The sequence below is a fragment of the Dipodomys spectabilis genome, unplaced genomic scaffold (genome assembly GCF_019054845.1).
Source record: "Dipodomys spectabilis isolate Male_0828 unplaced genomic scaffold, ASM1905484v1 ptg000009l, whole genome shotgun sequence".
NCBI classification, from domain to species: Eukaryota; Metazoa; Chordata; class Mammalia; order Rodentia; family Heteromyidae; genus Dipodomys; species Dipodomys spectabilis.
The window spans coordinates 28,091,906-28,109,355 of record NW_024870686.1 but is presented as its reverse complement, the minus strand read 5'-3'; the positions used below and the strand labels follow the sequence as shown (position 1 = coordinate 28,109,355).

At 34.5% G+C, this 17,450-nt stretch overlaps 1 protein-coding gene across 3 annotated transcripts in view; it reads right to left on the bottom strand.

Moving 5' to 3' along the window:
- Positions 1–17,450, bottom strand: part of Spock3 (SPARC (osteonectin), cwcv and kazal like domains proteoglycan 3) — a 245,539-nt gene that overhangs the window by 63,245 nt on the left and 164,844 nt on the right. For all 3 annotated transcript variants that reach the window (XM_042700884.1, XM_042700876.1, XM_042700892.1), the window contains one exon: positions 6,275–6,398. In XM_042700884.1, coding sequence (XP_042556818.1) covers positions 6,275–6,398 — 124 coding nt within the window. The remainder of the gene's footprint in view (positions 1–6,274; positions 6,399–17,450) is intronic.

The window sequence follows — 17,450 nt, the reverse complement described above, 5'->3', positions numbered from 1 at the left end:
CTGAGCCACCTTCCCAGCCCACAGAGCCCTGTTTTAATGTGCAGTAGGGTTGGCAGAAAAATAAGTTTTTTTTTAAAAAGAGGATGAAAATAATTTATATATCTTAGAGTGTGGAAATTTGTAAATAAATTTTTGAAAAGGAGATTGTCCAACTCTACCTTTTTTCTAAGAAATTATGTGAAATAGTGAAAATAATGAATAAAACTTCATAAACCCTGTAACATCATTGATGTTTCATAAAGGATTAGTTTAATATAGTCATTTATGCCTAGTTAAGAAGTCTATAATCTAAAAATCTATCTATGTGTCTATCATCATCATCATTACCATCTATCATCTCTCTCTTAATCTATTCATGCCCATCCACCCATGTAACCTTCCATTCATCCATTTGTCCATCTATTCCAACATTAGCGACAAATGTGTCCCAAACTCATTGAATTCAATGTAAATCAGTTCAATGTTTTTAAGACAAGAAAATAAGGCTTTGTCTCCATTAAGTTTAAATGAAAATATTTTATAGGGTATAGTCTCAAAGAAGGAAGAGCATGTACTAACATTACGAATAAAAATAAAATAGCTCTATTCCTTTAATACAACGTGCTCATAAAATCCACAAGACATCATCCAAAGATAGCCACAATTCTAAAGCCTATTAGACTTTCTAGTGGGATATACATCATGTTAGAATATAAAGCACAGAAAGGAAGTTAAGTTTCTTTAACCCAATAAAGTTAAGGAAAAGTGATGTAATCAATGAAATAGAAAAAAAAAAGCAAAGTATTTCATTGTCTCCATAATGTGATCTGGAAATATTCATAATTGAAAAGATAGAAGGATTCTTTGACTATTTAAAAATAGAAGCAATTAACTTATACAATAACCTTGTCACAGAAGTAGCACATCATTTTTACATTTAATTTTATTTCCTTATGTCTTTTTTTCCTTTCTGAATGAGAAAAACCATTCATGGCTACACACCCTCATTTCTTTTCCTCTTTAAATACGCTGATAATAAAATAGTATGTTACAAAACACTAAATTGTTCCAAACCAGAATATCTAATACTTGTAAATTATTATTATTAGGAGGATAATATAAATCTAGGATTGAAGGAAAAACTAATTGGAATTTAAGTAAAACTCTATTCACTATAATTCATATATTGTTTCTAATTTATAAAATTGATTTAAGAAATCAGTTTCATCTTACTTAATAAGGATATTTAAACCAAATGTGTAATATACAGACAAGAGCCGGGTGTTGGTGGCTTAGGCCTGTTATCCTAGCTACTCAAGAGGCTGAGATCTGAGGATCACAAGCTGGGCAGAAAAGGACCTGTGAGGCTCTTATCCCCAATAAACTACTCAAAAAAATCCAGAATTGGCGGTATGGTTCAAATGGTAAAGCACTAGTCTTCAGAACAAAGAGGCTCAGGAACAGCTCCCAGGCCTTGAGTTCAAGCCCCAGGACCATCAAAAACAGTTCAAAAGTGCCTTCTGTGGGAAAAATTAAAATGTTTCAGATAATGCAGATGAAGTACAGAGGTTTTTATTTACATAAATAATATGCTGTGAAATAATATGACTACTCCAGAGTTAGTGTTTTTAAAGGTAAATTCAGTATGCACTTCTAGCTGACTTGCGAGTGTTGTTTAGCTATACATTCTGATAAAATGGCACATTTAGGAAGTCACATTTTCCCACTAACTGTGTAACTTATTTGTGATTTAAAATATGCCCACGGTAGCTAAGCCTGGGGAACATTGAAGCCAAACCATTGCAAAGAAATGGCAGCTTTTTTTCAGAGTTAGAGTTCTTCTCAAATATGGAGATTCATCCCAGGGAACATGACATCCTATCAGATTTTCTAGAAGAACTGTCATATTCCACTTAAACCTGGGATTTCAAAATGAAATTCAGTCATAACACTTCCTTTAATACTATGTCCTTTATTAAGAGCTTATCTAAGTATGAAAATGTGTGTGGGTTACAGTCTGGACCAATTTGCTACACCTGAGCCAAAAGTCAGACAAAATAAGTCATAGAGCCTTTCAATAGGAATGATGCACAACAATTTCACATTGTTGTTCTTCAAGTGAAAATTATCCTAACTCAGACATAACATAGTGAGGAAGAAAGACAGAATCAAATGACAGAATTAAGTTAGATACAACATATCATACATATAATTAGGTGTCAGAAGCCTACTATCTACTTATAAATGGTAAGTTTATTTTTTACAGTTTCTATAAATAGTGACTGATAATAAATAACATCTCAATCATGGGAAAAATGAGAGTTAAACATAATTGTAGTATGTTGAAGTTCACATATATCAAAAAATAAATTCATCACTTCTTTAATGGAACACTATTGGTTAAGGACATGTACATGTGCTTATGAACTCAGAGGCAATACTATGAATGAATTAAATAGTGATTCTTATCTACAGGTACAAATGAAAATTGTCTAAGCAGCTTTAAATTTTCTATGTGCAGAGGCTCATCTGAAGCCAATTTAACCAGAATCTCTGTAGCCAGTGCTGGGAATTCATATGTACAGTGGATATGCTTTTACTTTGCTTCTACCACGCGCACACACACACACACACACACACACACACACACACACACACAATTTTAGAAGCAATGCTCATTTATAGGAAATTCACATGGCATAGAGTAGAGAAGACTTTAAAATCAACTCTGCTTGTCCGCAGGGAATTTATATTATGGATGTCCTGCTCCGTTCGAAAACATTAGTATTATTTAATTGATTTATGCTCACAGAAAATGTAATGTACAATTTACGTAAAGTGACAAATGCATCCAAAACCGACACAAAGGCTATACTTTGGGCCAATTCCTGGCTGTTACTGAAGCTTGACAAAGGCAATCAAAACAGACCATGCCTAAGGGGAAGAAAGGAAGGTCTTCATTTTTGTGTCAATTTCAAGAATGATTACCTCTCAAATAAACTTGAACAGAATTTTATTTTTTTTTATTTTTCTGACATTTCTAAACTTAAAAGAGTTCTAAAATGGGTAGCTCTTTTTATTTTATTTATTTTTTGCTGATCCTGGGGCTTGAACTCAGGGCCTAGGCACTGTCCCTGAGCCTCTTTGTGCTCAAGGCTAGCTCTCTACCTCTTGAGCCACAGTACCATTTCTGGCTTTTTCTTTTCTTTTTTTTCTTTTGTCTGTTGTGGGGCTTGAACTCTAGGCCTGGGCGCTGTTGCTGAGCCTCTTTGTGCTCAAATGTTCTACCACTTAAGCCACAGCACCACTTCTGGTTTTCTGGTGTTTAATTGGAGGTAAGAGTCTTACAGACTTTGCTGCCTGGGTTGGCTTTGAACCTGATTCTCAGGGCTTAGCTTCCTGAGTAGCTAGGATTACCAGCATGAGCCCTGGCCCGTCCTGAGTGTTTTATTGTGCCTAAATCCCACAGACTTTTCTGCTTATTCTGGCTTCGAACAGTGACTCTCAGACTTTAGCCTCCTGAGGAGTGAGGATTACAGGCATGAGCCACCAGCACCTGGCTGGGTAGTTCTTTTAAAAAGAAAAATTAAGTAGACTTCTAAAAAATGAATCATTTTTCTTAACTGGATAAAAGAAAGATAATACGATAAAAATAATTTTAATGAAAATCACAAATGTTCTAATGTTTTTGAGATATAAGTATTTTTATAGATTCTCATGTGTTTATTTGTGTTTCTCTGTATGCATGTTTTTTGAGGACTTTCATAAATACTAACAATTTTCAAAATCTGAACTTCAATGAAATAATTATTTAAACTTGGTCACTTTATTCAACATAATAAATAGTTTAAAATTATATCCTTGCTACATTTGAGTAATATATTCTTTAAATAACTTCTTTCCCATACCATATCTCAGCATTTGAATCTACTATTCTTTGAAATAACAAACTCCATTTAATTTGTTTTCATTGGACTATAATTAACTGAGCTGACAATTATATTCAAATACCGGGTGGGGTTCAATTAATAAAATATGAATGCAAAAGGCTTGAAAATCAGGATTGAGATTCTATCCAAAAGTTGTTCAAACTACTTTATCACAGTTCTCAAAGTGTATTGACAAAGCCACATGAATCAAGAGTTTCCTGGAAATTTCTCTGACCTATTTTCATCCTCTGATATGTGATTGCTAGGAAAACAATAAAACAGTACTTCATGAAGGCCCTCCTTTTATGATTTTTGGTCTTGATCTAGTATCTAAATAGTCCAAGACAATATTTTGTCTCATAGAAATAAAAATGCTAAAGTCTTGACTTTGAATTTTAATCACAATAACATTTCAGAATGTGTTGGTAAAAGCAGTTTAGACTAAGTTATTAATGGAAATAAGCAGTCAATTTAGTCTTATTGTTTCATACATTAGAGTCTTACTTTGGTCAGGGAAAAACCTTAAGATTAGAGTGATTGGTCCAAGGTAGAAAATTAATTCACAGAATTGTACTGTATAGAAACAACAGTGGTGATTTGAGGTTGCTAAAGATCCATGTGGATTTTCAACCATTCTCCTTGCTATATATTATAAAATAGATAAAATGCTTATTGAAGATTACACTAATACCAATAAAAATTAAAATCATAATTCACAAGTAGATTCATTTTCCTGAACATGTTAATGAGACCATGTGATGTGTGAGATTAGGCTCACAGAGTGTACCCAGCACACACAAAGAAAATGGAAAATCTCACGGAATCAGAAATATACCTGAATTCATGTAGTCATAATAAATAGACATGTCAAAAGGGTGCTTCACATATTTTATACTTCTCAAAGAATCAAACAAAGCCTCCCAGGTAGTGTCAAAACTGCAGGACTCACAACACCAGCGAGGCTGGGAAACAAGCCCTAACAGAAGGCCTGGGACAAGGAGTGGAGGGACTGCCATTACGAAAAAGCACTGAATCTTCACTTGGGTCTGGCATCTGGTAACTAAAATCAGCACAAATGCTTGGCGCCTCTACTTTCATATGGCATCTGCCTTCTTGACCAACTTAAACTCTGTGTCAGTTTTCTTTACATCTCTGTATCTAGATATAAATCCTAAAATAGCAATCCTTTCTCTTTAAAGCTGAAGACAGCAAGAGAAGAGTAATCAAGACGTCTTTAAGCTCTGCAGAAACGTCTTAAACCACTGAGAGTTTAGTGTTCTTTATGTCCTGTTCCAGTTTAATGGTCTCATGTCCTAAACCTAAAGAAACCAATCCCATCTTTCTGTTCCTCCTCTGTCATTCTCTCCTGTGGTCATCTTGGATGCAGGAATGACAGGTGTGACTGCTAAATTCTTACCATAAGAGTCGAAACCACTACCAGGAAGCAGCTTTTCTGTCACTGTCAAGATGTTTCACAGTCCTCATATGTCAACAAGCAACTTGAACAGAGGGAACAAAACTGTTTGACTATGAATTTACAGCCTCATTTTTAAGCTCTGTTAACACCCTGAAACAAGCCTGAGAAAATCCTGTCTTTATCCCAAGGTTCAGCCCACTATGGTTATACCAAACAATTTCATATTTAACTATGATGAATTTTTTAACCAATATGGGACAGCAAATAGAAAGGCAGAAGTAGGTGGAAATAAGACCAGAGCACTAAGAGAGGACATGAAATCTTGGCTTTGACGTTAACTAGGCATGTGAAGCTGATCATATTGTTATAACTTTCCAGGCCTTATAATACCCATTTATTTAAAAGAAAAAAAAACACAAAGGTTTCCTTAGAGGTTTAACTGAAGGAATGGTGCCGTGGCTCAAGTGGTAGAGTGCTTTCCTTGAGCTGAAGAGCTGAGGGACAGTGCCCAGGCCTATAGTTCAAGCCCCACGACCAACCAAAAAGAAAAAGAAAGAGGCTTAACTGAGGTACTGTAGGAGATACCATCTAAGATGAAGAAAAATTATAGTAATAAATTCTAGCTGTTATGATCATTAGAATGGTAATAATTATTAATATGATTGTACATGATGCTAGTATTTCTGACCACATCCACAGCAAGAACAGACAACTTATTGGTTTTCATATACCAAGGCTCAGAAAATTCACTGCTTTAGGGTTTATATTTTAAATATTATGACAGAAGAGAAACAAATATGCAATGAATCCTGCTGCAAACCAGTGGATTATTCATGTTTATTTTAAAAGATGGATGTATTCCCTGAACAATGACTTTACAGAGTGGGTGTTTTTAGGGTTTGTTAATGGCCTTATTGATTTCACAGTGAATGAGTGCAGTTGTCTTTACCTGAGAAGAGAAGGAATGGCCATCAGAACCACAAACAGGGCTGGTGTACACTCCTGAGCACTGCTTGCAAGTGGATGATGTGAGGCTTCTCCATGGCTTCTGGCCTGTCCCTGTTTCTTTCATACTGCCAAAGAAAGAAAGAAAGCAAACAACCATGAAATACTTGCTTTTAAGAATACATTCGTATTGCTGGGTGCCACTGATTCACATTTGTAATCCTAGCACCTTAGGAGGCTGTGATCTGAGGATTGTTTCAAAGCTAGCCAGGGAGAAAGCCAGTGAGACTCTTATCTCTAATTAATCATTGAAAAATCCAGAAGCAGAATTGCAGTTCAAGTGGTAGAGTACTAGTCTTGAGCAGAAAAGCTCAAAGATAGTGCCCAGATCCTGAGTTCAAGCCCAAAGACAGGCCCCCAAAAAATTAAAAGGAAAAAGAATGCATTCACATTAACCTTTCTGTTTTCCCTTGTCCTATCATCTCGAGTATTCATTGGCATCTGCAAGGTGGATTCTCATTTTCAGTATATTAATTCATGCAGTGTTCTTCAAAATGATCTTTTGTTTTGTATCTCAAGGTTTTTCCCTCTAGAAACAGAAGCAACATTTGCACAACAAAACAGAACTCAGCCATCTGCACCTTCTTCAAAGCTGCCTTTGGGTTCGCTTAAGAGCAGTATGAAAAAGAGACATCTAATTCACTATTGGCTTGAAAATAAGTGAAACTTACTTTTATAGAAAATAGAAACAGAGAACTCAAATTTTGCTAGTATTTAGACAGCCAAATTAGTAGGTTTAGTGAAAATAACCCCCTTTTATTGCCAAGAAGTCTAAAAAATGGATCCATTGGGCTTTGATCTAAAATAACTTAGGAAAACCCACTGTCTTCTGGTACCAACATGTGAAGTTATTTTCTTCCTCACTTTTATTAAATTACTTTACTCTCTCTATTTTTTGTTATTGCTGTTGGTTTTGTGGCTTGAACTCAGGACCTTAGTGCTGTCCCTGAACTCTTTTTGCTTAAGGCTAACACTCTACCACTTTGAACCACAGTACTACTTCTGATTTTCTGGTGGCTAATTGAAGATAAGAGTCTTATGGGCTTTCTTGCCTGAGCTAGCTTTGAACCATGATCCTCAAATCTCAGCCTCTTGAGTAGCTAAGATTATAAACATGAACCCTCTAGCACCCGGCTTATCCTCTCTATTTAAGTGAACTATTACACAGAGGCAGGAAGGGCTTAAAAACTAGAAGAAAAGCAATAGGAAATAAATTTTAAAAACACTAGTCAGCACTCATTAGTGATAATTGTACCCCCACCCAAGAGAGTATTCTGACATTCAGGTGAAAAAAAGAAAGGTAAAACATCTAGTACTTTCCTTTCCTTTCAGTGTTTATCAAATTTTTATGAATAAGCTCAATCTATACAAAAGTAGACTCATAATACCAAACTATTGAGAATCATTGTAAAGTTTTATATTATGAAAAGGAATTCAAATATGAGTTTCAAATCAGTTAAAATTTGGATGGAAAACATATATTTCCCTCTCTTTTTCTTTCTTCCTCATTCCTTTCTCCTGTTCTTTCCTAAAACATTTTCATATATACTAAAGTTGAAAGTTTATCTCTTCTTTTAAATATTGTAAATTATTCTAAAGGACCATTTTATACTTTGCCCGCTATTGAATTTATTTTGTAATAAGCAAAATGAAAAAAGAGAAATAAAAAGAGTTTTACTAGCTATGTCCTTTCAGGATTTGCAAATGAACTCAGACCATAAAACCACACCAATTGTTCCCTCTCCAAATACATGTATTAGCAGATTTTGTTTCTTTTTTTTTTAGCTTTTCTTAATAAAGAATATTTTATTATACTTAACCAGATTTATAGTAAAAATATCATATGTCTATGGATTTTTGTAAGCATACAACTTTAGGTACCCTTTTGAATCATATTATTTCCTCCTTGCATAAAATATACAATCTTAAAAATATCAGTGAAATATCTCTAGTTAAAAGATTATTAGGAAGTCTTTTAAAAACATTTTGTTACTTTTTACCACTCTCCAAATAACTTCTCATCTATGAACCTATTAACAATTCTGTCTATACTACAAAGAGCCTATCTTTTAATTACTCATACATATACACACTTTGTTTTTAGGAGCTATTATACAATCTGAGAGTAGCAGAGGAAGAGAATTATTGAACACATGGAGATCAGATTTCATTTGTAGACAAAATGATCACTGTTGCTAGAGTGGGCTTTCCAATCAATAGTCAAAGAAGTGACAATCGATAACTTATCTTACCATCTCAATGAGTTTTGAGTTCCTAACATTGGTACCTTTCCTTTTGTATTTTCTTAGTTTTCAAGCACATATGCTACCAATATATTGTTGCTTCTTTTCTCCTGGAGACTGAGATGCTTTTATATAGTTTATCAATTATAAGGATCACACGTATGATTTTTGTTGGCACCCAACCCACACCAGTTGATTCGTGAGATCTGAGGTCAACTAAACCATGTGTCCACATGCTGGTGGCAATACGCCTTCTTCCTTGCTTCTATACCTTCTGGGTCTGAAGTTGAGCTGCTTAGAGGAAAGGCCATTTTGCAGCCTAAAAATATCTCTAACCTACTCTTTGAGGCTCTCCACTTACAAGCCAGCAGAGCAGCTGGGCAGTGAAAGATGTCATTGTAATCACTGCATGCGATTGTTTACAAATCAGATTTAACACAGCATCCTTCTGGAGTGACCGGACCATTTTGACATCTGGGCAATTTACCCAATCACATTCTTGATTTTCCTTTAGTTCAATCACACTTCCAGAAACAGTGTCAAAGATGGAAGAATACATTTGTTTCCTGTGTCGGCTGGAATAATGTACTGGAAACTCACTAGCTAAAAAACCCCAGAAGTTTAAGTTCTCATAGTCAAGGAAGTTGAAAGTCTGAAATTAGTATCATAGGATTGATATCAAAGGGTTAATAGAGCTATGTTCTGTGGGGTTCTGTGGGGGTCTGTCAATATGTTTTTGCTCTTTCTGCCTTATGGTGTCTGTTCACATAGGAGATGACTATACATTCCCTCAGTATGGGAGGAATTTCCTATACTGAAATAGCTGCTGTCTCTCTTATAAGGATATACGTGATAGTGTTTAGAACTCATCCTGGCAACCCAAGATAAATTCCTCTTCTGAAAGGTCTTAATTTAATCCTATTTTTCACCACATAAGGTAACAATTTATTGCACAGGCATAGAAGTCTTTGATCTACAAACTAGGGAGATGGCATATTTGGGACCATCCTAAAGCTAACTTCAGAATGGATAAGAGGTAAAAAAGAGATTTTTGTCTTTCTTAAAAGTAAGATGTGAGCCGGGCGCCAGTGGCTCACACCTGTAATCCTAGCTACTCAGGAGGCTGAGATCTGAGGATCATGGTTCAAAGCCAGCCCAGGCAGGAAGTCTGTGACACTCTTATCTTCAATTAATCACCAGAAAACTGGAAGTGGTGTTGTGGAACAAGTGGTAGAGCGCTAGCCTTGAGCTGAAGAGCTGAGGGACAGCTCCCAGGCCATGAGTTCAAGCCCCACAACCAACAAAAACAAAAACAAAAAACAAAAAAAAGTAAGATGTGAAACCATGGGACCTATGTTTCTTTGGGTCTGACTTACTTCACTTAATATAATTTTTTCCAAGTCTTTCGATTTCCTAACAAATGGGGCAATGTCATTCTTTCTGACATCAGAAAGAATGACATTGCCCCATTTGTTAGGAAATATATGTAGATAGATAGATAGATAGATAGATAGATAGATAGATAGATAGATAGATAGATAGATCCATTCATTTACTGAGGGGCATCTGGATTGGTTCCATATCTTAGCCATGGTGAATAATGCTGCAATAAACATAGTTGTGCTGGTAGCTTTAGTATGGTCATGTTTTTGATCATTTAGGTAAATGCCCAAAAGTGGGATTGCTGGGTTGTAGGGGAGCTCTGTGTGTAGTCTTGAGGAAACTCCACTTTCCAAAATGGTTCCAGTGCCCTGCATTTTATATATACATTTTTCTGATTTGGGGAGGGGATGGGAAATAACAAAATGCTAAAACAAGGATATAAGTTGACCCAATGAGACCTACAAGACACTATGTTGAAAATTAACTTTACAACTTCAGGGGTGGGGGGAGGGTGTAGTAGGAGAGGAGGAGAGGGAAGGGATAGTAGGGGACAAACAAAGGAGGGGGTAACAATGCTGTACAAGAAATGTCCTCATTACCTTACTCATGCAACTGTAATTCCTCTGTACAATATCTTTATAATAAAATATATAATAAAAGATGATATCTTAAGTAAAAGATATCTTAAGTAAAATCACTTATATACATATTATAACTAAACTCAAACCAAGTCCTTTAATTGTAAAGGGAGAATGGCTGGTCAAGAGTCGATGTTTTTGGGACTTAGACATTTCCTGTTAGAGATAAGTGCTTTGCTTACCTTTGTTCCATACGCAAGGGTGACTGATATTCAACTGCAGGCTTCTAGCCAATATACTTAACATTTGTCTTAAATCTCAGTGAATTATAGTAACATTTTATTTCCCCCCTTTTTTTGTTGTTGTTGTTGGTGGTGGTGGTCGTGGGGCTTGAACTCTGGGCACTGTACCTGAGCTATTCAGCTCAAGATGAGTACTCAACTTCTTGAGCCACAGTGCAATTTCCAGTTTTCTGTTTGTTTATTGGAGGTAAGAGTCTCACGGGCTTTCCTGCCCAGGCTGGCTTTGAACAGTGATCCTTAGGTCTCAGCCTCCTAAGTAGCTAGGATTACAGGCGTGAGCCACCAACACCTGGCTTTTATTTTTTTCTACTGTCCTGAATTTTAAGGAAACACCAATTTTGCAGTTTTGCAAAGCAGATTATGATTTCCACACTTCTACAGAGTAAAAAATAAAAATACCAGTGTTACATTTTAGCTCATTGTAAATTACATTAGTAGAAGAGAGAATGGAAATTATGACATGTTCAACTCTTTGTTTTATGAATTTAGCTGTAGTGGTCATTGTGAAGTTTGAAGAATGTAGTAAACAGATACATATCATTTGTGGGGTAGATAAAGGCTCAGAGTTGACAGGTGAGAGGCCATGGCAGAATACTAGAAGTTGGAATTTGTACTTTGCTAACAAATCTCCCCAAACTTTCCCACATGTTCCTCATTCCTTTGGTATAATTTTCTTTTTTACTTTTCAACTACAATTGATTATTCTTTCTGCAATATTTCCTTGATTCTAACACAAAATAAGTAGTCAATAAATATCACTGAGTGAGAATGAAGGAATGAATGAACAAAGGAAGGAAGGAAGGAAAAAATTAACCTAGGATTTTTGAGCAAAAGCGTTAAAGATCATGGCTATTTCCTTGGATTTATGCTAAATTAAAAAGAAAAATTCCACAGATAAGTTGACGTTAGGTGAAATGAACCCCAAGATAAGTTTTCAAATGTTTTTTTCTTTCATGCAATTGTTTCTAACATATATATAAGATTATTTCCTCGTTGCTTTGTATGTCCCTCCCCCATGGTATAACCCATGCTCTCACTGTATTTGACGTTGGTATAATTTGTGGAGGGAAAGGGCAAAAAAATAATTTAAATAAGGATTCAGGTGGACACATTGCAACAATGAGACATACATACAAATTGGGCGGGGGGGAATGGGAAGGAATGGGAAGTGGAAACAAAGGAGGAGGCAACAATGCTTGATACAAGATGCACTCATTACCTTGCCCATGTAATTGTAACCCCTCTGTATGGTATTTTCATAATAAAAAAAGAAAAGTTCCATTACATAACTTTATTTTGTAAAAATAAAATAAATAAATAAATAATAAAAATAAAAATAAAACAAACGTACTTTTCCAAAAGTAATTTGGAAGGTAAGTCTGTATTAATGTGATTAATTTTTGTAATAAAAGATAGTTAATTAGAACACAATAAAAATAATAATCTTGGCTCTAAAGTTAAAAATTTATTTTTGCTTACAATTATTTTAAGTTATAGCTTGAAGGAGCATGCCAAAGCACCTTATAAAATTTCCTTTAGTAGATTCTAATCCATCAGAGGACTGTTTTTGGACTCCTGATTTACAGTTTTTGGTTTGATTTTCATTACTTATTTAGGAAGCAAGCATTCAGGAAATTAAAATTTTGTTTCTAAGCCTGGTGCTAGTGGCTCACGCCCATAATCCGAGATACTCAGGAGGCTGAGATCTGAGGATCATGGTTCAAAGCCATCCTGGGCAGGGAACTCTGTGAGATTCTTATCTCCAATCAACCACTAGAAAACCAGAAGTGGTGCTGTGGCTCAAGTGGTAGAGTGCTAGCCTTGAGCTGAAGAGTGCAGGGACAGCACCGAGGCCCATGACCGACAAAAAAAATCACCAAAAAAACCCAAAAAAAATTGTTTCTTCACAATTTTAATAGTACTTTAACAAATTTTTAAAAAGCAATATATTTATAATTCTTTAAAAATACACATCGAAGCCAAGTGCTTATAAATTTCCTCATATACAAGGTCAAAGTGTCACAAAATCCCCTCTTTTAAATAAATAATGGAAATCAAAAGAAGGTATTCAACATGTTCTATTTTGAGATATGGTGATGGCTGAATGGTTTTTGTTTTACAACTCATTTATATGCTTATAGGACTACAACTTACTGAAAATTCAAATAGCCTTTTGCTACTTGAAGTTACACACATAAATGTACACAATCACCTGAATGGTTAGTAGATCATGTTTTTTTCAAGTTCAGATGATTTCTTGAAGAATGATTATAGTTTGAGCAGCAAACTATCATCATCATCATCATCATCAAGAGAAAATAAATTATGATATAATTATATCTTTGACAATGCTATATTTTACAAAGCATTTTTAGACTAGAATGAAAGCACAGATGTTGAATAAATGCGAAAGCTTTATTGAATATAGAACATGCTATGAAATAAAAGCCATTTATGAATTATTCATTAAATTTCATATAGAATAACTAGTAGAAACCTTAGGGCTCCTAGAAGGGTGCATCACACTTAGTTAGGCAGTAGGTGTGGCCATCTGACAGACTTCAGTTTTCCCAAGGATAGGAGGAAAATTAAACAACTTTCCACAGAAAATTGCCAACATTATTGTTAGTTTTAGGCTATCATCTCCAGGTTAGATTTCAAATCATTTTGATCCATTTTCTCCAGTGACCTGTTACTTTTATGTGTCTATCGTGGATAATATCTGTAAATGGTCCCTCATCTTTCTGCAATCCACTCGCTGTTGAAGTGGTACTTTTAACTTTCACCTTTACCCTATGACACTCACCTCACCTGTTAGGGGCAAATCAGAAGAGACTAGTCATGACAGTTATGCCACACCATTTTCTAGTTTTCTATTATCTAGTAGACTATTTTCTCACTGGAAAGAGAAAAGGTCCTGTAGATTGTTCTTAGAGAAGCTTCATCTTCATTTAACATATAAATAAGCAAGAAAGAAATTAGAAAACCAATTGGAAAACCATGGAACATTTTTAAAATTCCCTATAAAACCAACGAAAGCAACTTAAAATTAGACCCAGTGACCTTAAAAACACCTGATAAAAGATCTTATAAAGATAATACATAAGTATATAAAAATATTATCTACGTCTTAATTCATTAAAAAGTCAGGATCAAAGTTTCTTGAATGGAATAGTTCAAAGAAATGGCCTTCATAAAGTACTTGAAATAAGTTAAAATTAAAATTTAAAATTTAAAATTCTTAACAGTGGTTTAATCTCAGTTGTTTTCCTTTCAAAAATTTTTGATGTTTATGTAATTTCTTCATAAACAACCTCTTTTTTTAAATCAATGTCTATCTTGTGCTTAGGTATTCATTCTATATGTTTTCTTCATTAAATACAGTAGCAAGATTCATATTACTTCCTTTTTGTAATTGGAAAACAAGGAATTTCCTGGAAATATTTTCCTCCTCCATCACAGCTTTAATTATTCTTAATTTAAGCATATGTGATAATGTAATTTATACAAAGCATTGAAATGCATTTGAAATCATTTACTGTACAAGCTGTACACTTAGTGGCTAATAACAGACACAAAAATAGTGCAGACATTTTGATAGTCTGAGAGTGATTCATTTAAATAACATCCTTAAAATAACATTTAAAAAATTTCAGTGAGTGTGAGCTCTGATGCAAAGTTATAGTTATTTTGCTTGTATTTTTTTTTCCTTTGCTGGACCTGGGGCTTGAACTCAGTGAGAGCGAGTGCACGTGCCTGAGCCTTGTTGTACTGAAGGCTCGCATTCTGCTACTCAAGCCACACTGCCACTTCCGGCTTTGTGTGAGTAATTTATTGGAGATAAGAGTCTCACAAACTTTACTGAGGGGCATCTGGGTTGGTTCCATATCTTAGCTATAGTAAATAATGCTGCAATAAACATAGGCATGCTGGTAGCTTTAGTGTGGTCTTGTTTGTGAACATTGGGGTAAATGCCCCAAAGTGGGATTGCTGGGTCATAGGGACAAACTCTTCTGTCCAGACTGTCTTCAAACTGTGATCCTCAGATCTCAGCCTTGGGAATAGCTAGGATTATAGGCCTGATCCTCTGGTGCAGCTTGCTTGTATATATATTAAAATAAACATTTAATAATTATTTTAGAGATGATGCCTTTACTGCTGGATTAATTTGAATTATCTTTAATTAGAAAAAATGTTTTGATGGATGAATGACTACCATTTCAAATGAAAATAAAGTGACAGCATTAAAATTATGTGGAAAAAATATTTTTCCGTCTTAACACCAGAGGATGAAGAGAAAAAATAGTAAACATTGATTCACAGAGTGAAAGTAAAAGTTTATGTACATAAACCTTGAGATATTACTTTCAATATTTTTTATTTTGTAAAATTTAAAATATCTTTATGATTTATTTCTCCATAAAGATAGCAGCAAAGTATCATTGCAGAAACATACTCTTCTTATGAAGTTGACACAAATCTGATTTAATACGCATTTCTTATTGTAAAAAAGGGACAATGCGATGCCTATTTTGAATGATTGTGCTTCAATAATTCTAGCGGCACCATAAAAATTACTTTTAAAAAGCAACCTTTCATGAGCGAAGTTAAAACAAAGTCAAATGACTAAAAATAAAAATTGGTTCATTATGAAAAGGTCATACATTTAGAATAACACAGGAGGCACTTAGGGAAAATATTTGCATTACTTGCCAAGTGATGATAAGATGAAGCAAAGACAAAAAATGGCTAGTACAAATTGTTCTATGAGATACAATCCCACAAGATCAACTCAATTCTGGCCTAACGTATCATATTTTTGACAAAAGTGCTAAGATCTCCTTTTAGGATTACATGTTAAATATTAGATGTTTAATTGTGTTTAATGTTTAATGTGTTTAATTAGATGTGTCCCTGAAAATATGAATGTATCAAGTTTGTGTTTGTCTGAAACATCCAATATGCTATCCTAGAGATTTTATGAGCATCATCTACTAATTTCAATAGTCAAGGAGATCCTGGTTCTGTCTTCTGTATTAAAAAAGGAATTATTTTACAGCAATCCACTAGAATACAGAAAGAAAAATTTACTTTATCTAATATACAGTGGATCAGTCTAGATATATTTTTATCATCAGCCATTATCCACTATTCATTCTTTAAATAATGATTTATTCATTGTTTAGAGCATGCAAATTGGTACTGCTGAACATGTCTCTTCACTTGTTATATTAATTATATTCACTAGTGATGTTTTCTTTTGGGTGGTGATTTTCAAATGGCACAGGTCAAAGTTTTAAAGTCCTTTAAAGAAAAGGAGATTCAGTATTTCTCAACATTTCTCTTGTACCCTACACAGATGCAAAAGTTCAATGAGTATAATAGTGTAAGGTAATATGAGTTGCGAGATGTACTAAATATTGGCAGAGACTCAAATTTTATTTATTATTATTGTTTCTGAAAAAAATCCTTGACAGAGACTCAAATGTTACTTATTATTATTGTTTCTGAAAAAAAATCCAATCTGACATGTATATTTTTTCAGGATATAATTCTCTCAAATAAGCTTGAAAATATGTTCAATCATTGTGCTCCTTAATTTTTTCTTGCTAAATAAATAAATGTAGATATAAAGGCACAGCTAAAGATGTTTTATGAGTAAGACCACATTTCTTCAACAAGACACTTACGTACTCTTAGATATTAGTTTTCAGTCATATTCTGGAGAGCATCTTTCCTATTTCAGGGTTGAGGCATACATCATATACTTTTGCTTTTTCAGCCAAATGCAGAGTAAGCGTGAATTCTAGAAGCATCAAAACTATGAAAAACCATCTGATGACTAAGCCACTTGTGCGCTAACTTTGAAATGGGCCTTGATTTTAAATAAAGTATCTTTCAGCAAATCCAGGCACAAATGGTTCCTCTGAAGTTGTTTTACATTTTATAAGTAAAATGTAATGTTGACATTCTTTCTTCCCTAAAATGCAATTTTAGTTTTTAGTTCTTAGACTACATTCCTGAGGAGACTGAGAATGTTGATTTTCAACATTGCTTCTTCTCTTTTCTAACATACCCACTTTAAAGGATATGTATTTCTCATTGACACCAATTTAGCTAGCCCCTGTCTTTGCTTGCCAGGCAGTGTCTGTGTCAGTTGAGACACATTCCCAAACTTTTTTTTTCTTTTCGGTCAGTCATGGGGCTTGAACTCTGGGCTTGGGTGCTGTCCCTCAGCTCTTCAGCTCAAGGCTAGCTCTCTACTCTACCACTTGAGCCACAGCGCCACTTCTAGTTTTCTAGTGGTTTATTGGAGATAAAAGTCTCACGGAGTTTCCTGCCTGGGCTGGCTTTGAACCATGATCCTCAGATCTCAGCCTCCTGAATAGCTAGGATTACACACATGAGCCACACATGGCTAGTTTTTTAATATAATATATGTATATATAGGGGTGCTCTTCATGTATATGATATATGCATATATATATGTGATATGTATATGATATATACATGTACATAATACATATACATGTATTATGATGTATACGTATATATCATATACACGAACAACACCCCAAGTGAGATATTTTTCTGCTATTTTAGAGATGGAATAT